Genomic DNA, 24,280 nt, shown 5'->3' on the forward strand with positions numbered 1-24,280 from the left:
GTCATATTGAAAGATTAGAAATTGTTCACATTCTGTGACAATAGAGGAAAAGCATTTGTGATGTGTGGCCTAATCTCTCCGTCATGGAGAACTTAGAAGAAGACCCAAGAGTAACTGAACTCCTAGTTTGAGCCGTGCTCCGAGTACAAGAGTGTAATAATATATCCAGCCAGGGGAAAGGGAAGACAAGTTAGATGCCCATCCATACAGCATACCTTAAGACTGATGCCAGACAGCCTGAGTCCCGCAATTGACGTGAGACAGGTGAAATTTTGGCAACTCCAGTGAGTTAGATCATTTTATTTCACATACTGCAAAGGAAGGGGGGGGGGGGAGTAAAGGTGGTGTGCAGCTTAGTTAAATACTGTCATCAATAATTCCCATCATATTTGGCTGCCTATATGGTGGGCAAGGTACTGACTTTATATTCAGCACTTGAACATGGGTGACTGGGGCCTGTACAGAGTGGAGGGCCCAGCTCTGGGCCACCTTGTTAGGCAGAATGGATAATCATGAGGGTCTTTTTTTGCTGTCTTTTACTGTACTACCTTAGAATGAGCATTCTTCTCTAGGACGTCACCTGCCAAGATTAACATTTGCATGGGTCTGAAGTCCTATAGATCTCTATCTGGAGCTGGGTTCAGTGACAAATGAAGGAACACACAGGAAAACACAAACATTGGCCTTCACAGGCACCTCCTCCATTCCCAGGCCTGACTGAAGCATAACAACATAAGAGTTGCCATATTGGGACAGACTGAAGCGCCATCAAGCCCGGTATCCTGTTTCCAACAGTGGTCAACCCAGGTCCCAAGTACCTGGCAAGATACCAAGGAGAAAACCAGATTTTATGCTGATTATCCTAGGAATAAGCAGTGGATTTCCCCAAACCATCTTAAAAACGGACTTCTCTTTTAGGAAATTAACCAAACCCTTTTTAAACCCTGCTAAGCTAACCACTTTCACTACATTCTCCGGCAACAAATTCCAAAAGCGTTCTCAACTGTGAACGTCCCAAAGTCTTTCAGAGAACCAGCAAAACGGAATGGGATTTAATATGCCGCTTTTTCTGCGCAGTTTACATATGTCAGACAGGTACTTCTTTCCGGGACAATGAAATGTTAAGTGACTTGCCCAGAGTCACGAGGAGCTGCAGTGGGAATCGAACTCATGCCGAGGCAGCTGCTCTAACCGCTAGGTCACGTCTCCACCAAAAGGTGAATGCTGAAGAAAAAGAAATTACAGAGAAACTTCATGCAGCAAATTCCATGGCAAACTATTGATAAAAAGATGAAAGATCTGAGAACCGGGGTAGACATGCGAGCAGACCAGACAAAACACATGCAAAGGGGAATAAAATCTCAACAAGGTCTTTTACAGCCTCTTTTGCTCAATTTTAAAAGTTATGAAGTGTTTCCATTGTTAGGCTACAATATTGATGAATATACACTGGTCAGAATGATGTTTCCATAAAAAAATGCAACACTTCTTCCCTGTAAGCAATCCTGCGGACCTCCATAAGGTACATTGTACAGGGGGGCTCAGGGTACGTGTATCATACTATAAGTGATTGCAAATTAAGCCTCCGGACACGTGCCCCGTGCAAACTGTCACATGACTTCATGGCGGTTTCACAGGTCAGAAATTCTAGTTGCACCGAGAAGCAGGACTAGCAACGCAAGGATCGCTTCCTGCTTACTCACAGAGAATCCTGGCAAGAAGCCACAGTTAAGAGGAGCCAAAGTTCCTGCTACTGTAACCTCTCGCCCCGAGTCTGCCATCCAGCGATTCCCAAGCGATGAGGTTACTAATGCGTCAGCACAAAAGCACAGCTATCCCATGATTCAAAACGTTCGGAGTGAGAACAAAAGCCACTCTACGACATGCTACAAGCTCCTGTTCAAAAGGGAAGATCTATGCTGCAATACGGTATCTCGGAAGCCACAACTCTGCTCCAAAATTACAGGAGGCAAATAAAGACACAAAATTATGCTGCTTTAAAAAAAAAAAAAAAGCACCCTCCGAGCCCTGCCCCATATCAACACAATAGCTGCATTATTTTTATCCAGGGTAAGCTGGTGACACGAAGCTGGTTTTACCAGAATTCACCAATCTTAAGACATTTGCTCTGGGTTAGGATCTGCGGCAGAAGACTGCGAGGAAAACATCTGGGGACACTACTTCTAAGCTGGATTTGGGGCTAGCTGTCCCCAAACTCCCCTTACACTTCTCCCTCCGCATTTGTGGTTTCAGCCTTCGCGGTTTCGATTAATATAATAATAACAACTTTATTTTTCTATACCGCCATAATCTTACGACTTCTAGGCGGTTCACAGTAGAGAGAGCTGTACAATCAGCGAATTATAATCAAGTTTCATAATTGTTTTGATTAATCGCTTAATCATATTTCTAAGCGATGAACAAATTAAAATTACAATTAATGGGAGACAATACATTACAAAACAATACATAATGACATTCGGGATTAAAAGTTTAGCTTAACAAACTTATATACACAAGGAAAGGGGGGGGGGGAGAGATGAAATACAATATCAATATAGAAAAGTAGAACAAAAAGGGAAAAATACAAAATGGGCAACAAATAGAAAATATAATATGATACAGTAAAAATAATCTGACCTATGGAGTATTTAGTTAATGACCAAAAGCATCTTTAAAGAGAAATGTTTTTAAATTACTTTTGAATTTCTCAAGATTCTGCTCTTCCCTTAAATAAATTGGACGGGCGTTCCACGTCTGAGGTGCGGTAACAGAGAAAATGAATTGCCGTCTAGTATTAATAACCTTAAGAGATGGAATAGTTAGTAAATCTTAAAGACCAATGAATTACAATCAGCGAACTACAATATAGTATTAACATGTTACAGTGAAGGGGCTGGATGGCCAGCGAATTACAGAATAGAAATGGAGAGGGAGCGTAGAACCAGCCACGAAGAGTAATAGTTGTTGAAGGAGGGAATATTTTGACTAGGAAATAAATCTATTGAACAGAGCAGTCTTAATTATTTTCCGAAAGGCGCTCTAGTCACTGTTTTTAGCATGCTGGCTCTTCTTTCCCCCCAAATTACAACAGCTTGCATAGAAAAATCGCCGATTCCCAGAACTTTCTTCACCGTGTTTTGCCTCTCCTTCAGGAACAGGCCAGGTCTCCCACCCTGTTATTCGCAGTTTCGCCATATTCATGAGGGTTTTTAACAGAAAACAGCAAATAACATACGAAAACGTTATTTGCGGTTTTTCTGTGTTTGCGGTTCTGTCAACCCCCTATCACAGCGAATAAAGAGGAAGAAGTGTATTGCCGTGTGGTCCTAAAGGACTGATGGACAGACATACCTTGAGGATCTCACAATCAGCTGGAAATCCAGAGTGAATAAACAGAAGATACTTGTTGCTCAGGGTTTTCAGAGGTGAAGATTACGAGACCTACCAGATATTAACCTAGATTTGAAACTACATCACACCTTTCTACCAAAAACTATTGTTATCGAGTACTTTTCAAATTCAGATGTCTCTTCTACAAAGCTACTGCCCACCTACCTCACCAATCAGTTCACATTCGCCAGACCCGGACGATCTACTCGACCTCAATCATTCTTCGACTTCCCCTCAATCAAAGCATGTACCCGATTCATCAACAGACTCCTACCCTACCTACCAAGCAGCCTCCAAAAATGGAGCCAACTGGTCAGATCATCAAACTCCTACATGCACCTCAGAAAGCTCCTAAAAACGCTCCTCTTCCCCAAACAGGATGACCCACCTTAAATTTTCCATGAAAAGACTCCCGATTCACGTTGTTGCTCTAAGACAGGGGTGTCCAACCTGCGGCCCCGTGAAGGATTTTGTGTGGTCCCGGTTGAGGGCGATGCAGTGTTTTCCTCTGCTGCCCCTGGGTGTTTACCTTCTTGCCAGCTCCCTCCTCTGTCTTGCTGCAGCATTTGAACGGCCCCAGAAACATTTTTTTCAGCCAATGCGGCCCAGGGAAGCCAAAAGGTTGGATACCCCTGCTCTAAGACTATAAACATTCCTACCTATTTATCTCCCTCCTTATAAAACCTGTATGCAGGTAGGGCTGGTCTCAGTTGGGGCACTGGTCTTTGACCTAGGGGCTGCCGCAGGAGCGGCAATTCTTATGTTCCTGCTTAATCTCCTTTTCTGCAAGCTATACAATTTTCAGTCCTCTCTCCATTGCTGTAGCTCGTTGATTCTCCTCAGCCATTTTTCCTGTAAACCACCTCGAACCAAAAGGCTTTCGCGGTATATAAATAAAGATTTACGTTATGTTATTTTCCAATGTAGATGAATACTTAATCTTCTTAGGTCTCTATTTTTGTTTTCCGATGTTGATGAATACTTAATCTTTTGTGAACCGCGTAGAACTTTCTGGTTATGCGGTCTAGAAATTGATTTTATGTTATGTTTTCGGCAGCCACATTCTCAGTACTTGATTAAACAGTCCAGCAATGTTGCAAACTGACAACTGGCTATCAACATACCATTCATATCCTGTTATGAGTGTACAATATACAGTACATAGAATACGTGTTCTTGATGTGTCATTGCCACTTGCAGGACACAGACCGTAGAAATACTGTATTTAGAACAAACTCGTTTTTCACTCAGTGCACAATTAAAATGTGAAATTTGTGGCCAGAGGTGGTGGTGGGCTTAAAAAGAGTGTAGGGGAAAAAGGAAGCGAACTAGCCTCGAGAAAAGCACAAAGAACACAACAAAGAGACAAGAGAGATGTCTATACCAACCGTTGGTCTCATTTATTTAAAACAACATATATAAGGTGTAAAAGTCCTAGGTCTTTATAAAGACCAGATGAAGTCCCAGATGAAAAGAATCCTAGGAAAAGTCCCAACTAGGATCCGGGTTTCGGCAAACAAAATTGCCTTCCTCAGGGCACGTGTACGTAGTCTTCTCTTTCTAAAATGAAAGCTGCTAGGCAAAGAATGATGATTTGAATGAAAAAAATATTGGCAAAACACTCACAAAAAAACTGGAGGTTGAAAAGAGAAGATGTGCAAGCCTACCGTGTTGGCGTTCTGAAACCCCAAACGCCAAGAGGCCGCGCATACGTGAAAGGAATGATTAAGAGCAGTGCAGTGATTCCAGCCGTACATGAAGAAGGACACGGTACTACTTGAAAGGGTCCAGAGAAGAGCGACTAAGATGGTTAAGGGGTTGGAGGAGCTGCCGTACAGCGAAAGATTAGAGGAACTGGGCTTCTTCTCCCTCGAACAGAGGAGACTGAGAGGGGACATGATTGAAACATTCAAGATAATGAAGGGGATAGACTTAGTAGATAAGGACAGGTTGTTCACCCTCTCCAAGGTAGGGAGAACAAGAGGGCACTCTTTAAAGTTGAAAGGGGATAGATTCCATACGAACGTAAGGAAGTTCTTCTTCACCCAGAGAGTGATGGAAAACTGGAACGCTCTTCCGGAGGCTGTTATAGGGGAAAACACCCTCCGACAAGTTCCTGCTGAACCAGAACGTACTCAGGTAGGGCTAGTCTCAGTTAGGGTGCTGGTCTTTGACCAGAGGGCCGCCGCGTGAGCGGACTGCCGGGCACGACGGACCACGGGTCTGACCCAGCAGCGGCAATTCTTATGTTCTTTTCATCTGGGACTTCATCTGGTCTTTATAAAGACCTAGGACTTTTACACCTTATATATGTTGTTTTAAATAAATGAGACCAACGGTTGGTATAGACATCTCTCTTGTCTCTTTAAGAGTGTAGGCCATTAGCAGTCTGGTAGTCTTGGGGAAAGGCACTGCTTATCCCAGGAGCAGATCTATTCTTTGGACTCCTCTGCTGGAGACAGACTGCTGGGCTCCAGAGATCCAACACGGCATTTTGGGTGTTCTGGACGGCTTTAGTGCTATTAAAGAATCCACAGTCAAACCTGGAGCTTGGCAAGGAAGCCTGGGTTTCCCTGCCAGCGTCTGTCAAGAGAGACTGTGCTCGAGGGTAAAATAAACAGCTGTGCATTCATCTTACAATAACTGCCTTTGAGAGGATCAACAGACACTCCTACTGAAACAGTTCAGCAACTGTACCCTGCTCTGGGAGATCAACATTTACCTATGAATGCAGTCAAGGCACCCAGCAGTGTTAACACCCGTCTGGGAGGGATTCCAGTAACCCCCAAGATTTGGAAGAAGAATCTCTCTTTACTTCTTAATCGGTTCTATCCAAGCTGCAGAATTCAGACTACGCTTAAGGGAAGCTCCCATCTTCCCGGAAGAGGAAACAAGTCATGCAGATGGCATTGTGCTATGCAAAAGAATGCACTATGACACAGACGCCTGTGTGACAGTTTATGACATCAGAAGCATCACGTGCCACCGCCCAAACTCAGCAACCACAAACGCAGCTAAGCACGTGCAACGATCAGGACGGTTTCTCAGATGGATGCCAACGAACTGGCAAGGCAGGAGAAAGTGTGTGCGTAAGGGAGGAGGGCAGGCTGGGGAGAGAAGACAAGCGATGCAGCTCTGCCGGGGGGGTCTCCATTCAGAGCGGTCCGGATTGCTTTCTTTTACGGACATCACTTTGCACTTTCCCGCGTTAAATTTAAATGCCCAGACGCAAGCATACGCCAACAATGCTCTTTTGCTCTAATTTCCTTGTGAGGCCGGTACGCACAACATCCTCGTTGTTACCAAGATGAATAAAGCTATGAAGAAGTCTAATCATTCTGCTATTCTCGGTGAATCTTCACTCCAGCATTCGGCCGAACTGTCTGTAAGCTGGCTAGCGATGATTACACACGTCCCCCCCCCCCCCAAATGCTCAGTCTGGTCTTTTGTTTACTACACAAGTGCAGACAAATGCCGTACACCCACGCCACGTGTACAAAAATAACTGGAGATAGCCAGACTTAGGGAGAGAGAGAGCAGAATCTGGAGGGTTCCAAACCTAGCTCTGCCCTGCCCGCACAGGACTTTGGGTAACTGCAGTCATTATCCTGCTGTCTTTCATTGCTTTCTCTCAGTGTGCTGGCCGGCGCTAAAAACTTCTTGCGTGGTTTTCACCAAAAATGACTATATCCTGTGTCTACCACACGTTACTTGACTCCAAAAAGAACGCTGCCACAGATACGTCAAAAGACTCGATAAAAAGGCAACAAACAGTCTTAAGGGTTCTGAGGGTGAAAACTGCCTGTAGAAACACCCTGAGCTAAACAACAATCTCAAAATAACCCAAAATAATAAATATTAGTGAAGAGGGCAACCTCATGTGGAGGGTCAGCGAAGGGAGAACTTCTCCAGCGCTTCAAAGGCTACAAAGCCCCTGCCCGCACACCATCATTGGTTGCCTCACGTGGAGAAATGCAAAGTAATGCATTTAGGTAGTAAGAATAAGGAATACGAGTATAGAATGTCAGGCGCAACTCTGGGTAAGAGCGAACAAGAAAAGGACCTGGGTGTACTGATAGATAGGACCCTGAAGCCGTCGGCACAATGCGCGGCAGCGGCAAAGAAAGCAAACAGAATGTTAGGCATGATAAAGAAAGGAATCACGAGTAGATCGGAGAAAGTCATAATACCGCTTTATAGAGCAATGGTCAGACCACACTTGGAATACTGTGTCCAACATTGGTCTCCCAACCTAAAGAAGGATATAAAACTGTTAGAGAGGGTGCAGAGACGAGCAACGAAGTTAATAAGAGGTATGGAGAACTTGGAATATGAGGAACGACTCAAGAAACTAGGACTGTTCTCCCTTGAGAAGAGAAGGCTGCAAGGGGACATGATCGAGACGTTCAAAATGCTGAAAGGCATCGATAAAATAGAGCAGGAAAATAAATTATTTACATTGTCCAACACGACACGGACAAGAGGACATGGTTTGAAGCTAAGGGGGGACAAGTCCAGGACAAATGTCAGGAAGTTCTGTTTTACGCAGCGAGTGGTAGACGCCTGGAATGCTCTCCCAAAGGAGGTTATCAAGGAATCCACTGTGCTAGGATTCAAAGGCAAATTAGATGCACATCTCCTTATGAGAGGCATAGAGGGATATGGGTGACTAAAACTACATCAGGTGTATACCTGACTGGGCCTCCGCGTGTGCGGATCGCCGGACTTGATTGACCATGGGTCTGATCCGGAGATGGCAGTTCTTATGTTCTTATGTTCTTATGTGCGCATGAATCAAAATCAGTGTTAAACCACAGTGAAAACCTAATAATATAACAGGTGTAAATAAATAGCAGAAATCACTCCGAGAACCCCCCCAGCCAACTCCTGGTGTGCAGGCAGGGGCTTTGTCGCCTTTGCTTTCTGGTGTGAAGCGCTGGAGAAGTTCTCCCTTCGCTGACCCTCCACACCGAGGTTGCCCACTGCACTAATATTTATTATTTTGGGTTATTTTGACATTGTTGTTTAGCTCAGGTGTTTCTAAAGCAGTGGTCTCCAACTCAAACCCTTTGCAGGGCCACATTTTGGATTTGTAGGTACTTGGGAGGGCCTCAGAAAAATAATAGCTAATGTCTTATTAAAGAAATGACAATTTTGCGTGAGGTAAAACTCTTTATAGTTTATAAATCTTTCCTTTTGGCTAAGTCTTAATAATAATATTGTCATTTATAGCTAAATTGTAAATTTATAGCTAAACTGTTTTATTTTTACTTTTGTGATTATGATAAACATACAGAGGGCCTCAAAATAGTACCTGGCGGGCCGTATGTGGCCCCCCGGGCCGCGAGTTTGAGACCACTGTTCTAAAGGCAGTTTTCACCCTCAGTCTATGTCTACCACAGGCAGATAATCCACGCATGGTTAGGTCCTCACTTCAGGAGGACTACCGCTGAAGGTCCTATGTTTATTCACACAAAATTACAGTCCTCAAGCTCTTAAGAGATGCGTCAGGACCACCATCCCCCCCCCGGTGCAGTGCCCATTACTGGTTCTAGGAGAGTGGCAGTCTGATTTCTCAGCCGAAGGTCTATTTTATCTTTCTGTTCTCCAATTTCAATCCCTTCTAGACCCAAAAGAGGCTCACAATCCAGTTATTGTTCAGTCTGCCGAGGAGGGTGATGTAAAGGGGAACAAGCATGCACTTGGCAGGATCTAATACACTTCTGTGTGTAATAGGATATTTATCAGTACCTTAGAAGAATCTTGAGAGGTTAGCAAAACCCCGAGAGCTGTGCCTTACCTAGAGAAAGTCAGCATATCAAAGGAATAAAAATAAAATTGCATCCGATGAGAATACAGAGTGAGGAAAGAGGCACTGAGGATATCAGTATAATCCTTATAAAAAAGGAAGAGTTGGGAGGAAAGAGGGCAGGATTATTACACCTCTAAGGTGATAGGAGGCACTTGAATCAATCCTGGGAATTGCTGCAAAAGTTACTGTGTGGGAGAAGCATTAATGCTATTCCCAGAAAGCGGTGGGAGAAACGGACCCACATATCCAGGGACAAGATGGATGCAGTTACTTCCTACATCAGGGGGAATACAGGAAGGGAGTTACAATCCTCTCCGACACACAAAGGTTTGGCGATAGAAGGCTCATAACATCCCTTGGGATGAGAAATTGTTAAAATAAAGTAAGCCATCAAACACAGACAGAATACCTAGATTCACATTACTGGGGGAGGATTATCACAGTAACATAGTAGATGACGGCAGATAAAGACCCGAATGGTCCATCTAGTCTGCCCAATATTTATCCTCTCTTTGATACTATTGGGTCACAGACATAGTAGATGACGGCAGATAAAGACCCAAATAGTTCATCCAGTCTGCCCAATATTTACCCTATCTTTGATACTATTGGGTCACAGACATAGTAGATGACGGCAGATAAAGACCTGAATGGTCCATCCAGTCTGCTCAATATTTTCTCTCTCTTTGATACTATTGGGTCACAGACATAGTAACATAGTAGATGACGGCAGATAAAGACCCGAATGGTCCATCTAGTCTGCCCAATATTTACCCTCTCTTTGATACTATTGGGTCACAGACATAGTAGATGACGGCAGATAAAGACCCGAATGGTCCATCTAGTCTGCCCAATATTTATCCTCTCTTTGATATTATTGGGTCACAGACATAGCAGATGACGGCAGATAAAGACCCAAATGTTTCTATGACTGGTCCATCTAGTCTGCCCAACCTGGGGGGGGGTGTTCTTCTTCTTAGCTATTTCTGGGCAAGAATCCAAAGCTCTGCCCGGTACTGCTCTTAGGTTCCAACTACTGAAGTCTCCGTCAAAGCTCACTCCAGCCCATCTACACCCTCCCAGCCATTGAGGCCTTCCCCAGCCCACCCTCCCCCAAACGGCCATATACAGACACAGACTGTGCAAGTCTGCCCAGTACTGGCCTTAGTTCTTCAATATTTACTATTCTTTTCTGATTCTAGATCCTCTGTGTTCATCCCACGCTTTTCTGAACCCCGTCACCGTTTTTCTCTCCACCACCTCTCTCGGGAGTGCATTCCAGGCAACTACCACCCTCTCCGTAAAGAAGAATTTCCTTACATTGCTCTTGAGTCTCCCACCCCTCAGCCTCAAATTACGCCCACAGGTTTTACCATTTTCCTTTCTCTGGAACGTCTGAATCATATCTCCCCTGTCCCCAGAGAAGTCGGCCGGTACTGTCCTCAGGCCCCAACTACTGCTGTTGCTGCTGAAACTCCAAACCAGCCTATCCAAAGCATCTCATTGTTTGCAGGATTCAGACCATGAAAGTCCAACCAGCACCATCCTTATGCTCCAAATTCCTGGGGCTCCTGTCGAAACCCTCCCAAGCCCATCCTAAACTGAATTACGAGACACAGACCATGTGAGTCTGCCGAGTACTGGCCCTAGTGTCTTCAGTTTATACCATTTGCTTTCTAATTAGAGCTCCTGTGTGTTCATCCCATGCTTTTCTGAATTCCATCACCATTTTCATCTCCGCCACCTCCTTCATGAGGGCATTCCAAGTATCAACTACGCTCTCTGTGAAAAATAATTTCCTATCATTACTCCCCGGAACCTTAATTCCTGACCTCTAGTTTTACCATTGTCCCTTCTCTGACAAAGATTTGGTTCTATATTAATACCTTTCAAGTATTTAAATGCAAGAGAATTATCATACTTTGGGGGTTTAAGAGGACATCACCTCTTCCCGCTACCCCTGGAGAAGTGGATATGGGAAGAGTCATCATAGATTAGGGTTCTAGGAAAGGGTTATCCTAGGGAAGGGGGGGGAGTATCACTCTGGAGATTTAGGGAAGGATACAATCACCGCAGGGAGTTCATCAGGGCAAGTCCCTCCTATCTGTATCCTTCTCCTCCATTGGCAACTCCATACTCCGTCCCTGCTTTTTTGCCAAACCGAAAGCCTGGAACAGGCTGCCAGAGTCAATACATCATGCTCCTTCTCTAGCAGTATTGAAATCCAAGCTAAAAGACCACTTTTTTAAGCTACTTTTCAACTCTTAACTCCCACTCACCCTTGGTATGATTCCTTCTACTAGAATCCCAACCCCTATATGTCCTGTCTGTCTATCCAAATTAGATGGTAAGCTCTTCAGAGCAGGGACCGTCTTCTAAATTATGCTACAGGAGTGACACATAGTAGTAGAGTTATCATACAATGGAGGCCCCATCACATACCTTTACCCATGGTATCATTCCTTCTGCTAGAAACTCCCCAACCCCTATATGTCCATCCAAATTAGATGGTAAGCTCTTCAGAGCAGGGACCGTCTTCTAAATTATGCTACAGGAGTGATACATAGTAGTGGAGTTATCATACAATGGAGGCCCCATCACATACCTTTACCCATGGTATCATTCCTTCTGCTAGAAACTCCCCAACCCCTATATGTCCATCCAAATTAGATGGTAAGCTCTTCAGAGCAGGGACCGTCTTCTAAATTATGCTACAGGAGTGACACATAGTAGTAGAGTTATCATACAATGGAGGGGGTTGTTTCGCCCGGGGGGGGACTATCACCCCCCTCCTCTCCCACCCCGAAATTCAAGGGACGAATTTTCACAGGCGGGGGGGGGGAGGGGCGACATGACCCGACCCGGCCCCTCCGTCTCTTACCGAGGTCGCTGCCGCTCGGCTCCGCTGCGGACGCCATTCCTCCGGGGGGGGGGCGGGCGTGGGGGGGCCCCGGCGAGGGAAGGAAACGGACCGCGGCCACTCTCCCCAACAACAACAGCCCAGCCGCAGCCCCGAAGCGGACGCAACGCGCCGAGCGCCGGAACCCGGTCACGCTTGCGCGGCCCGGAGTGACGACAGCACGCCGGCCACGTGACAGGGGCGCGGCGCGCACGCTCCGCCCCTTCCCTGGGCCGACCCGCGTCACGGTCACGCGGGCGAGACACGTCGAGCGGCGTTGGGGGAGACAGGGCGGCGCACATCCGGGTCTTCCTTCGCTCTGCGCGTGCAACCTCTGCTGGTGGTTTTCCAAACCTGCGTCCTGATGGTCGCTGGGTGCAAAATGTGGTTCCGGGAAACTTTGGGGGGGGGAATGTTAGGATTTCCCTTATGAATATGCATGAGATCTATTTGCATACAATGAGAGGCGTTACATGCAAATACATCTCATGCATATTCATTGCGGGAAATCCTGAAAACCCGACTGGAATCCGGTCCTCATTGCCCTTCCGCGAGTCCCTGACGCAGCCTGGCTTGTTTGTCCTTTAAGGCAGTGGTTCCCAACCCTGTCCTGGAGGAACACTAGGCCAATCGGGTTTTCAGGCTAGCCCTAATGAATATGCATGAGAGAGATTTGCATATGATGGAAGTGATAGGCATGCAAATTTGCTTCATGCATATTCATTAGGGCTAGCCTGAAAACCCAATTGGCCTGGTGTTCCTCCAGGACAGGGTTGAGAACCACTGCAAAGGGAAGAAAGTTCTTCTGTCTCTTTTGTCATTACACAAGGCAAATGCATGAAATGGATTTGCAATGCAATCAAAAAATGTAGTGTAGAGCAGTGTTCCCAACACTGTCCTGGAGGACCTTCAGGCCAATCGGGTTGTCAGGCTAGCCCTAATGAATATGCATGAGAGAGATTTGCATATAATGGAAGTGGCAAGCATGCAAATCTGCTCCATGCATATTCATTAGGCCTAGCCTGAAAACCTCATTGGCCTGATGGTCCTCCAGGACAGGGTTGGGAACCACTGGTGTAGAGATCCTGAAACTGGCTGGGGTCACAGGGTTGGCAATTCCATCCTCGAGAGCCGGAGCCAGGTCAGGTTTTCAGGATATCCACAATAAATATGCATGAGATACATATGCATCTCAAGGAGGCAGTGCATGCAAATCCATCTCATACATATTCATGGTGGATATCCTGAAAACCTGCCCCTATCTCCCATGAATCCGGAGGGAGAAGTGTATCTAATAGCAGAGACACCAAGATACCCAATTCAAGGCTGGAGATTTTGGGACACCCCTGGATTATCACAGTGCATTATAGGCTCTGCACCATCAATTCTCCTAGGACAAGCAGGATGAGTCAGCCACATATGGGTGTTGTCCCAACAGCTCCCAATTTGCGGAAACTAAAGACCCATATGTGGCTGACTATCCTGCTGTCCACGGAGAACCTACGTTACAGGTAAGTAACTACACTTTTCAGTGGATAGGATCTAGCACTGCAAATCCCACACTACTTTGGGATGTAAATTCAAAACCAGGAACAGCCTGGAAATGAGTAACTTGGCATCTCTGTAGTAATGCTATAGAAATGCTAAGTACTGGTAGTGGCTATCACAAAGATTCCACTGGCTGAGGCCCACCCAGGTAGGTTTAAGAACCACTGCCCTTCTGTTTATCTTCTGATTCGGCTGATGAAAGCTGAACAACAGATTTTTTTTGTATAGAAACAGCAATCCAATTTTCCTCAGGTGCCGATTGCATTGCAAGGTGCACAGTGTGGTTAGTTTACATAGTAACATAGTAACATAGTAGATGAAGACCCGAATGGTCCATCCAGTCTGCCCAACCTGATTCAATTTAAATTTTTTTTTTTTCTTCTTAGCTATTTCTGGGCAAGAATCCAAAGCTTTACCCGGTATTATGCTTGGGTTCCAACTGCCGAAATCTCTGTTAAGACTTACTCTAGCCCATCTACACCCTCCCAGCCATTGAAGCCCTCCCCTGCCCATCCTCCACCAAAGTTAATTAATATAACATTGAAAAAAAGAAAAATGAGACTTTTATGGGCCTAGCATAATACATTTTTTATTAGCTTTCAAAGGCTTAAACCTTCTTTCTTAGGTCAGATGACCTAATTGAACATAAAAGCATTCCAGTGGAGTCTCAGGGAAAAGACAGGAGCAGTAACAGTGAGAAAGAGGAGACAGATGAGTGATCAGAAAGTGAAAAAGCAGTATAAGAACATAAGAGTTGCCATACTGGGACTTCTAACGTGGAACCTTGCATCACACAGCCTATTATATCTATCTTTTCATTTAGTACAATATAGTCTAACTCTCCCATCTTGTTTCTTAGGTTTCTGGCATTTTGCATACAGACATTTCAAACAATGTTTGTTATTTCTGTTTACAACTTGCTCAGCAGTTGACATGGATAATTTGCAATCTTTAAAATCAGCTTGCTCTGCATTTAATGACACCTGGTCCACCATGGTCTCTCGTGCAACTTCCCTATCGGGTGTCCCATCTTCCCTAATGTGGTGATATCTTTTAAAGATACCATGTCTGCCTTCCCCCAGTTTAAAAGCTGCTCTATCTCCTTTTCAAATGTCGATGCCAGCAGCCTGGATTCACCCTTGTTAAGGTGGAGCCCATCTTTGCAGAAAAGGCTTCCCCGTCCCCAGAATGTATCAACCAGTTGCTGAAAAATCTAAATCCCTCCTCCCTGAATTGAGACTTTAGCACTCAGTCTGTCTCGAGTCCTGCATAGGAAATAAGAGCACTTCTGAAAATGTTACCCTGGAGATTCTGGATTTCAGCTTCCTATCTAAGGGCCTAAACTTGGTTTTCAAAGCTCCCTCCCACTTTTTCATATGTCATTGGTATCCACATGTACCAAGATAGCAGGCTCCTCTCCAGCACTGTCTAAAATCTTATCTAGGTAACGCGTAAGGTCTGTATGTATCCTATATAATAAAAGCTTACTGGCGCATGCGCTGTTAAAACAGCGTGATCCCTGCTGCTGTGGTGTGTGATCCGTGGCCTTGTTCCATTTTAGAACCCGGCGGCAGGGAACATTCTGGCCACTCCCCTCCTCTCACCCTCGCTCACCGCTGCCGCCATTGATCCTCCTCTTCAGAGCAGCCTGCGATCGTGGCCGGCTTTAAAGAACCTCGCAGGCCGCTCTCCAACCTCAGTAGCACGTTCCCTCTGACATACGGGATCGCTCGCGTCAGAGGGAACATGCTACCGAGTTGGAGAGCGGCCTGCGAGGTTTGCTAAAGCTGGCCACCACGATCGCAGGCTGCTTTGAAGAAGAGCAGGCCAGAAGACGCTGGGATGGAGGGAGGGTAAGAAGGGGATCAATACAGGGGGCCAGGGGGAGAGGGAAAGGGGGCTGCTTTGGGGGGAGGGGTGTGCTGGGGGGAGACAGAAGGGGCCGTGGAGAGATAGGGAGAGGGAAAGGGGGCTGCTTTGTGGGGGAGGTGTGCTGGGGACAGACAGCTTTGCTCTGGGGGGGAAGACAGAAGGGGCCATGGAGAGACAGGGAGAGGGAAAGGGGGCTGCTTTGGGGGAAGGGGTGTGCTGGGGGGAGACAGAAGGGGCCGTGGAGAGATAGGGAGAGGGAAAGGGGGGATGCTTTGTGGGGGAGGTGTGCTGGGGACAGACAGCTTTGCTCTGGGGGGGAAGACAGAAGAGGGCCATGGAGAGACAGTTAGGGAGAGGGAAAGGGGGCTTCTTTGGGGGGAGGTGTGTGCTGGGGGGCAGACAGCTTTGCTCGAGGGGGGGGAAGACAGAAGGTCACAGACAGCGGCCAAGGAGAGAGAGATAAAGAAACACAAACAGACAGACACATCTATTCTAGCACCTGTTAATGTAACGGGCTTAAAGACTAGTATATATATATATGTGTATATTCTCTTTTTTTCATTCTGTGCTACTATCCCTTGGGGTTTTTTTTTTTAAGAATATGGAGTTTCTTTCTATTTTAATTGTAATTTTGTAAAGGAAGGGTGGTATATTTAATAAAATTAAGCCATAAACAAAACCATGGTTACCTCCTTTGCACCAGACAGGAAGTAACCAAGCAATCCTCCTATCCACCAGCTACCCAGCTATCTACGTTTCTAATGATCAAATCTTCCACTACAATAGCCGTCTTAACCCTTCCCTCCTGGGTAGAAATCCCCGGAGACACATCCTCAGTGCAAGAGGATACTGCATCCACTGGTGGGCAGGTCGTGGCTAATCTAATCTAATCTAATCTAAATCTTGGGTTTATATACCGCATCATCTCCGCAGATGGAGCTCGACACGGTTTACATGGTTAGGGAAGGAACGGAACTCCAGTGGAATTATATAAGTATGAGAGAAGAGAGGTTGGTGTGAGAGTGCCAGGAGCGGGACGGGGTTACGTTCTGGAGAAGAGCCAGGTCTTCAGATGCTTACGGAATGGTAGAAGGGGGCTCAAATTGCGGAGAGGGGAAGGGAGACTGTTCCAGAGCTGAGTGATTCTGAAAGGGAGGGAAGAGCCAAGTTTACCAACAAGGGAGATGCCTTTTAAGGAGGGGTAGGATAGTTTTAATTTTTGAGTGGATCTAGTGGAGGTTGGATTTGAGGAATTCCAGGATAGAGGGATAAAAGGAGGAAGGATACCATGGAGGATCTTGAAGGTTAGGCAGGCACATTTAAAGTAGACCCTGGAAATAACGGGAAGCCAGTGGAGTTTGGATAGGAGCGGTGTAACATGGTCAAATTTACTTTTTGAGAAGATAAGTTTGGCCGCGGTGTTCTGGATTAGTTGGAGTCTGTGGAGGCTTTTCTTTGTTAAGCTTAGGTAAATGGAATTGCAATAATCCAATCTGGAGAGGATAATGGATTGTACGAGGACGGCAAAGTGTTTTTGGTGGAAGCTAGAGGATCACATCCTATTTCACCAGGGTGATGCTCTCCTTTGTTTGTAGATAGGAAACGCAGATCTTTCTTAAGTTTTTTCTTGTTGTTGTCAAAGTATTTGATCTTCTTAACTTCAACCATCTTACATTTCTAGACAAGTTTCAAGTTTATCATTATTATTAAGTATTTAATTAAACGCTTACTCAAATATCTAAGCGATGAACAAATCATTCAATTTACAGATAATACAGGGGTTATAAAAGACAGATGGACACTGAACATAACATATTAAATTAACGACTAACCGAATAAGCAGTTTCTAGCAGAAAAGGAAAACAAAGGGAAAGGCAGGGTAATGAAATATAATAATGATAGAAAGAAGGACGATTAAGGTAAAAAACAATAGGAGGGAAATAAAAGAAGTAGCCTTATGAAAATAAGCAAAAATAGGCTGGAACTCCTAAATATCATAAGCGTCTTTGAAAAGAAAGCTCTTAAGTTTACTTTTAAATTTATCTACGTTCTTTTCTTCTCTGAGATAAATAGGGAGGGAATTCCAAGTTTGAGGAGCTGTAACAGAGAAGATAAAGCGCCGCCGTGTATTAATAATTTTAAGTGAGGGTGTAACTAATAGATGTTGGTCAAAAGACTATTTTAAAATGTTGTCTTCATTAGTCTGCCCATACGATCACTGTAGTTCTCTGGTCCTGAAAAATACACATCCACGGAGTAGTGGGGGGGAGGGGCACAGAAAAAAAAAAATCAATCCTGGGCACTTTGTATCCCAAGTCAAGCTCTCAACACATTAACCCCGAATTGTAGGACAATGGCAGAAAAGCAGCCCTTTTCTTAGACAACTGCTCTGGCTACTGCGATCCAGTCCAATTCCACAAAAGAAAAGGACCGACATTACCAGCAACAAAAGGGATGGGGGTGAGGTGTTTTCTTACATAAGAACAGCTTTACTAGGTCAGACCAATGGTCCATCAAGCCCAGTAGCCCATTCTCACGGTGGCTAATCCAGGTCCCTAGTACCTAGCCAAAACCCAAGAAGTTGCAACATTCCATGCTACCGCGATCCAGGGCAAGCAGTGGCTTTCCCCCATGTCTTTCTCAATAACAGACTATGGACTTTTCCTCCAGGAACTTGTCCAAACCTTTCTTAAAACCAGCTGCGCTATCCACTCTTACCACATCCTCTGGCAACGCTTTCCAGAGCTTAACTATTCTCTGAGTGAAAAAATTTTCCTCCTATTGGTCTTAAGAGTATTTCCCTGTAACTTCATCGAGTGTCCCCTAGCCTTTGTAATTTTTGACAGAGTGAAAAGTCGATCCACTTGTACCCGTTCCACTCCGTTCAGGATTTTGTAGACTTCAATCCTATCTCCCCTCAACCGTCATACAAGAGGAGTTCCATCCCATTGACCATCTTGGTCGCTCTTCTTTGAACCTTTTCTAACTTATAAGATATATGTGTGTCCCTTCAAGCACCACTACATTTTTCTTGAGATAAGACCAGAATTGAACGCAATACTCCAGATGAGGTCCCACCATGGAGCGATACAGGGGCATTATGACATTCTTAGTCTTATTAACCATCCCTTTTTTAATAATTCCCAGCATCCTGTTTGCTTTTTTGGCTGCCGCCACACATTGGGCTGGGGTGAAGTGTTTTCTTTCCCACGACAATGTAACCTTGTAATATTTTGTTTCTCCCTTTATATACTGTATACATAAATACCCCTTCATTAGCCTCTTTCATGTAACCCTCCCTAGTAATATACTGTATTTCCCATCTATATACTTTGAAATCTCCCCATGTTGCTACAAGGGCTTCTTAACCTGTACATCGCCTTGAACCTGAACTTGAAAAGGGCAATTAAGAAGCCCCAATTAGATTAGATTTTTCTTATTTGATTACAGTGAGAACCAACAATAAAATCTCTCCACTACCCCACAGTTCCAGTGTATAGGCAGGTGGACTCATGATACACATTTCACACTGGGAGGTATTGTATTGTAACAGATGCCAAAGTTTTTAAAATGTTAATTTCAGAACACCTGCACAACCTTGGGACAAGATCCACCATCTGCAAGTACATCTCCGTTTGCTATCGTGCTCCTGCTTTTAGAAAGCGCTGTCCCTCCTGCAACATCACTGCCATGGATTTGCAACTCTGGATGAAACCTGCTTACATTCCTTCGCAGCACTGTCACAAGGTTTTGGTTCCAGTTAAAGTCTGCTATAAATGAAGGTCAGCAGTTTGTTCAGTTGGTCCTCCAAAGATTGCTGGTCTCCGTCATTGATAATGGTCCAATCAAACTTCACTCCCTGATCCAATCCACACTCAGACTCCACATCATCCACTCCTGCCAAGGGAAACACCAAAAGAAGAGAGAGAATTGTAAGGTGATCACTTCCTATCCACCAGTCAATCAGCATCACCTCCTGTGATAACACTGTACATGGGCAGATCAATCAATTTTACTGAGGTCTGTACAGCCATTTTTGGGGATGAAATTATGAGAGTTCAGGATCTTCAGCCAGTGGATATTCTCTCACACCACTAAGCAGAGCTGTCTTCACTTTCTTTCTGGAGAAATGGCTGTCTTCTGTCTTAAATAACACTGTATAGGGTCTGGCTTCTAGTTGCAGGATCACTGACCTGCTGTGAACACCCATCCCCTGTGTTTCCTGGTCTCTTCTGAAGCCACAACACGAACGGTCTGAGCTACATCACCATAGGCATCCTGGAACCACTTCACGTCTGACCTTCTCCGAGTGTCACTCACAACCTGCAGCAGAAGGTGAGAGGGGAAGTGTCATATGAATTACTCCTGGCCTGTGAGAGCAGACAGGAAAATGCGGTGCCCAAGTTCACTCTAAATCTCCAACTAGGCCCCCCCAAATACGCTCAAACATGAATCAGCCGCAAGAAACTGGCAAGAGCGCGAGGAAGCCAAGGGAAGAGGCTGGCTGGCCTTTTCTAACTGATTCACAAGAGACCAAAGATAATTCTCTAGTCCAGCTGGAGTAGCTTATTATTGTTTTCCGTGCTTTCCCTGGCTGTATAATCTGCTTTGCTTCATCAGTCATGTTACTGGTCTGGTCTAAGCCCCGGTCTTTTCAGGTAGTATCTCTAGCTAAAATAGAACTGTATCTCTCCTTCACATGGAGAAGAGCAGTAGATATTTCTGTAAAGCAAGTTAACAGACCCTGAACCTGTTAAACCCGTCATGAACATAGCAAATGGTGGTAAATAAAATCCATGCAGCCTATACAGTCCACCTTCCATACCAGCTACTGGTCCCATGGCTCATCTTAATCAGGGAAAGGGATTTGATATACAGTACCGCCTTTCTGTGGTTACAAATAAAGCAGTTTACATATCACCATATATACAGGAATTCATTTTGTAGCTGAGGCAGTGGAGGTTTAAGTGAGTTGCTCAGTCACAAGGAGCTGCAGTCCTTAAGCTATGTGAACAAGATTTACTCTACTGCCTGACTTCCCCTCTATATGCCTCCAATATGCTTTTCAGCCCATGCCCTGCTTTGCTCTGTTACCCAAGTACCCCCCCCCCCAAACTATGCATGCCCTTTGTCCCACATGGTTCCCCTTTGTACATGATAACATGTTAGCCTCACCTTGTACTTAGATCCACTGCCTACAGAATCTGTACATTTCTCCTTGATGATAATTTGTTAGCTTTTCATATTGTATGTAGGTTCCCTCTGTTTTCTGTATCTCCACCGGTTCTTCTGATACCCCGCTCTCTAAAACTGTGTTTGTTCTACTGTTACCCGCCCTGAGCTTTCTGGGAGTGCAGGAAATGGATAAATAAATTGAACCCGATTTCACTAGTTCTCAGGCCGCTGCACTAACCATTACAATACTCTTCCAGCTAGCTGAATGCAGAATGCAGAATGCAGAAAAGACGTACTGGGGGAAGCTAGTATGAATCAGGGATGACGGACTGAGCCTCGGAGACTATCCAGTAAGTAGGGATCTTGCATCACACCCAGGCACACGTCCCATGGAAGAGGACATAAAAAGGATGAGAAACAATTGGCAGAAAAATCCAGTTTCTGTGCACAAAATGTTTCCTCCTCTCTCTTACCCAGACTGGCTGCACGACTCCCTCTACAATAAGCTTGCAGAAAAATCCTGGATCTGCGTTTCGTTTCTGCTCCCCCCACTGGATCATCTTAGTTCGGTAAATCTCTTTATAGTCACTGGCATCCAACAAGCGCTGGAAATCCAAACCATTCTCCTGCAAATACAAAACAAAACACTTTTCAGCCCTTTCTTTTCAAAGAGGAGAAGGTCTCTCAGGCAAGAACAGATACAGACGTGGGATATACCTTAGCAAACTGCTCTTTCAGGGGTCCAGAGAGACGCAGAATGGCACAATTGACACACCCCAACCTGTGGCACAACAGCAAATTAGATCTTTCATACTTCTTTCTATGAAAACTGTTCATTATACAAATCAAAGCTGGATCAGTGTCATCTGAAGGAACAGACCTGGAAGCCCCTCAGCCAGGAAAGAGGGGCATCGCTCAAGGAAGAATATCCTCAAACTAACCCACAGAGTGAAACAAATAATAATAGCCTTATTCATATCCCGTCATACTTCCCATCCCAGTACCTGATCTTATCCCCCATCCCATCCCATCCCATCATCTCTCCCAGTACTTGATCCTCCTATTCCATCCCAGTATCTCTCCCAGTACCTGATCTTATCCCCATCCCAGCCCAATATCTCTCCCAGTACTTGATCCTCCCATTCCATCCCAACACTTGATCCTCCCATCCCATCCCAGTATCTCTCCCAGTACCTGATCTTATCCCCATCCCAGCCCATTATCTCTCCCAGTACTTGATCCTCCCATTCCATCCCAACACTTGATCCTCCCATCCCATCCCATCCCATTATCTCTCCCAGTACTTGATCCTCCCATTCCATCCCAACACTTGATCCTCCCATCCCATCCCAGTATCTCTCCCAGTACCTGATCTTATCCCCATCCCAGCCCATTATCTCTCCCAGTACTTGATCCTCCCATTCCATCCCAACACTTGATCCTCCCATCCCATCCCAGTATCTCTCCCAGTACCTGATCTTATCCCCATCCCAGCCCATTATCTCTCCCAGTACTTGATCCTCCCATTCCATCCCAACACTTGATCCTCCCATCCCATCCCAGTATCTCTCCCAGTACCTGATCTTATCCCCATCCCAGCCCATTATCTCTCCCAGTACTTGATCCTCCCATTCCATCCCAACACTTGATCCTCCCATCCCATTATCTCTCCCAGTACTTGATCCTCCCATTCCATCCCAACACTTGATCCTCCCATCCCATCCCATCCCATTATTTCTCCCAGTACTTGATCCTCCCATCCCATCCCATTATCTCTCCCAGTACCTGATCTTATCCCCATCCCAGTATTTGCTCCTTTGCTCATCCCGAGCCCTGGCTGTGTCCTCCATTCCTCCCTCCCTCCCTCCCTCCTCTCCCCCTTCCCCAGTACCTGTCCCGGATTGACTCTGTCACAAAATCCTTGCCGGACTTCCTTTTGCCGCTGAAGAGCAGAATGAGGCGGGGGGGAGCCATGGCAGCACCAGAGCCGAGACCGGGGCGCTCTGACTCCTCCCCCCCCCGGGGGCGGCCCCGCCCACTCGTCCGGTCACCGTCAGTCCAGGGGTTCTCACGGGGCGGAGTTCCCGTCCAGTTGGGCTACGGCTGCAGGGAGTGTTTTGCGGTAGCAGGTTGCGGGCTTCTGGGCCATTTTCTCGCAGTCTGTGCGTTTTGTTGGGGTTTTTTTTATCGGGCGGTAGTCACTAGTCAACCATTGAGCGTTCCAAGACTCGGTCTGATGCTCCGGCCGCCCCTCTGTGCAATCCAGGCCTCATTCTGCTGTTCCAATAGCTTCTGCCCAGTGCGTTCCAAGCCTCACTCTAATGTTGTCATTTTATAGCTTTTGTTCTGATCGCTTTCTTTATCTATTAACAGCAGCTATTGCATATGATTGGAAATTTTGACTTGAGTGACGTGTGGTTATATTGTATCATCTTGAGAACCCCCCCCCCCCCCCAACAAAAAATGCGTTGCAAAGTGTAGGTCTAGGCTTGTAAACGGTGATGCTGAGGCTTTGCTTGGGGCAGCTACTTTTGGCAAAAGAGACAGGCACGCCTGAGAGCGGGAGCTGAGCATGGTTTTTAACTTGAAGAGGGCTGTGAGCAGGGCCAGGCCAAGCAGTAGGCAAGACTAGGCTTTCACCTAGGGTAGGGGTAGGCCATTCCGGTCCTCAAGAGCCAGAGCCAGGTCAGGTTTTAAGGATATCCACAATAAATATGCATGAGATAGATTTGTATCTCAAGGAGGCACTGTATGCAAATCCATCTCATACATATTCATTGTGGATATCCTGAAAACCTGACCTAGCTCCGGCTCTCAAGGACCGGAATAGCCTACCCCTGCCCTAGCTGACCATATTGGCTCCTAGAATGGGCTGGGACTTCCCTCACCTGCCCCTAAGCCTCAAGATGTAGCTCACCATTTTGAGGCAAGGGAGGAAGTGGAAGGCGAGCAGCAGAACACAGCTTAACGAACCTCTTCGCCCTCTTTAAGGATGTAGAGCAGGGATCTCAAAATCCCTCCTTAAGGGCTGCAGTCCAGTCAGGTTTTCCCCAATGAATATGCATTGAAAGCAGTGCATGTACATAGATCTCATGCATATTCATTGGGGAAATCCTGAAAACCCGACTGGGACTTTGAGACTCCTGTCGTAGAGGGACCTGCAATTCTCATCTGTATGTTTGATTTTCTGAGGAAAGTCCATGTGGGTCAATTTCCTGTCTGCAAATGTAGCAGACCCAGGACTTCAGTGGAGGTGGTGGTGACTATTTCGTGGTAGCAAACAGGCCGCTGCCGACAGTTGCTTTACCAAATACGGTCATTTTATTCTAAATAAGAGAGGCAGCTCTAGTCCTAAAGTTAAGCTTACCCCAATCCCAGGCCTCTGGCAGAAGTCTCTTGCTCCACAGCCAAAAGCTAGTTCCCAGAAGCCCAGGCTACCTGGCAATTAAATTTATAAGGAAGCTTAGTATTTCACTACCAAGGGAAGACTGCAGTAATCCCCCTCCCACTACACTAGATCGTCCACCAGTCTGCCCAATAGAAGGAAAAGGACCTTCTTGGGCTTAGTGCAAGCATTACAG

The 24,280-nt window shown here is 45.8% G+C and overlaps 2 protein-coding genes across 5 annotated transcripts in view; both read right to left on the reverse strand.

Annotated features, from left to right (window-relative positions):
- The window catches only part of PIP5K1A (phosphatidylinositol-4-phosphate 5-kinase type 1 alpha), a 37,429-nt gene extending 25,071 nt beyond the window's left edge, over positions 1-12,358 (reverse strand). Inside the window, exon 1 of one of the 3 annotated variants that reach the window (XM_033923649.1) lies at positions 12,087-12,358. In XM_033923649.1, the coding sequence (XP_033779540.1) occupies positions 12,087-12,123 (37 nt within the window). In that variant the 5' untranslated portion in view covers positions 12,124-12,358. Of the gene's footprint in view, positions 1-11,810; positions 11,854-12,086 lie in introns of those variants that run through there. The other 2 variants (XM_033923654.1, XM_033923653.1) reach the window with 2 other exon arrangements.
- Positions 12,359-18,384: 6,026 nt separating this feature from the next.
- PMVK (phosphomevalonate kinase) lies at positions 18,385-22,887 on the reverse strand. 2 transcript variants are annotated; one of them, XM_033923655.1, is made up of 5 exons: positions 22,591-22,887; positions 21,417-21,480; positions 21,173-21,325; positions 19,718-19,847; positions 18,385-19,421 (listed from the first exon to the last, which is right to left on the reverse strand). In XM_033923655.1, the coding sequence occupies exons 1-5, from the start codon at positions 22,671-22,673 to the stop codon at positions 19,285-19,287; spliced, it is 567 nt and encodes a 188-aa protein (XP_033779546.1). In that variant the 5' UTR covers positions 22,674-22,887; the 3' UTR covers positions 18,385-19,284. The 2 variants fall into 2 exon arrangements, with proteins under 2 accessions (XP_033779546.1, XP_033779547.1); XM_033923656.1 differs by lacking the exon at positions 21,417-21,480.
- Between the last annotated feature and the right edge of the window lie 1,393 nt (positions 22,888-24,280).

The sequence above is a fragment of the Geotrypetes seraphini genome, chromosome 16 (assembly GCF_902459505.1).
Source record: "Geotrypetes seraphini chromosome 16, aGeoSer1.1, whole genome shotgun sequence".
NCBI classification, from domain to species: Eukaryota; Metazoa; Chordata; class Amphibia; order Gymnophiona; family Dermophiidae; genus Geotrypetes; species Geotrypetes seraphini.

Coding starts and splice junctions, on each gene's coding strand:
- PMVK (XM_033923655.1), bottom strand. CDS start 22,673: ATGGCTCCCCCCCGCCTCATTCTGCTCTTCAGCGGCAAAAGGAAGTCC. Junction 21,481..22,590: donor ACAGAGTCAATCCGGGACAG/GTACTGGGGAAG, acceptor GTTGTGCCACAG/GTTGGGGTGTGTCAATTGTG. Junction 19,848..21,172: donor GAGTCGTGCAGCCAGTCTGG/GTAAGAGAGAGG, acceptor CTTCTGCTGCAG/GTTGTGAGTGACACTCGGAG.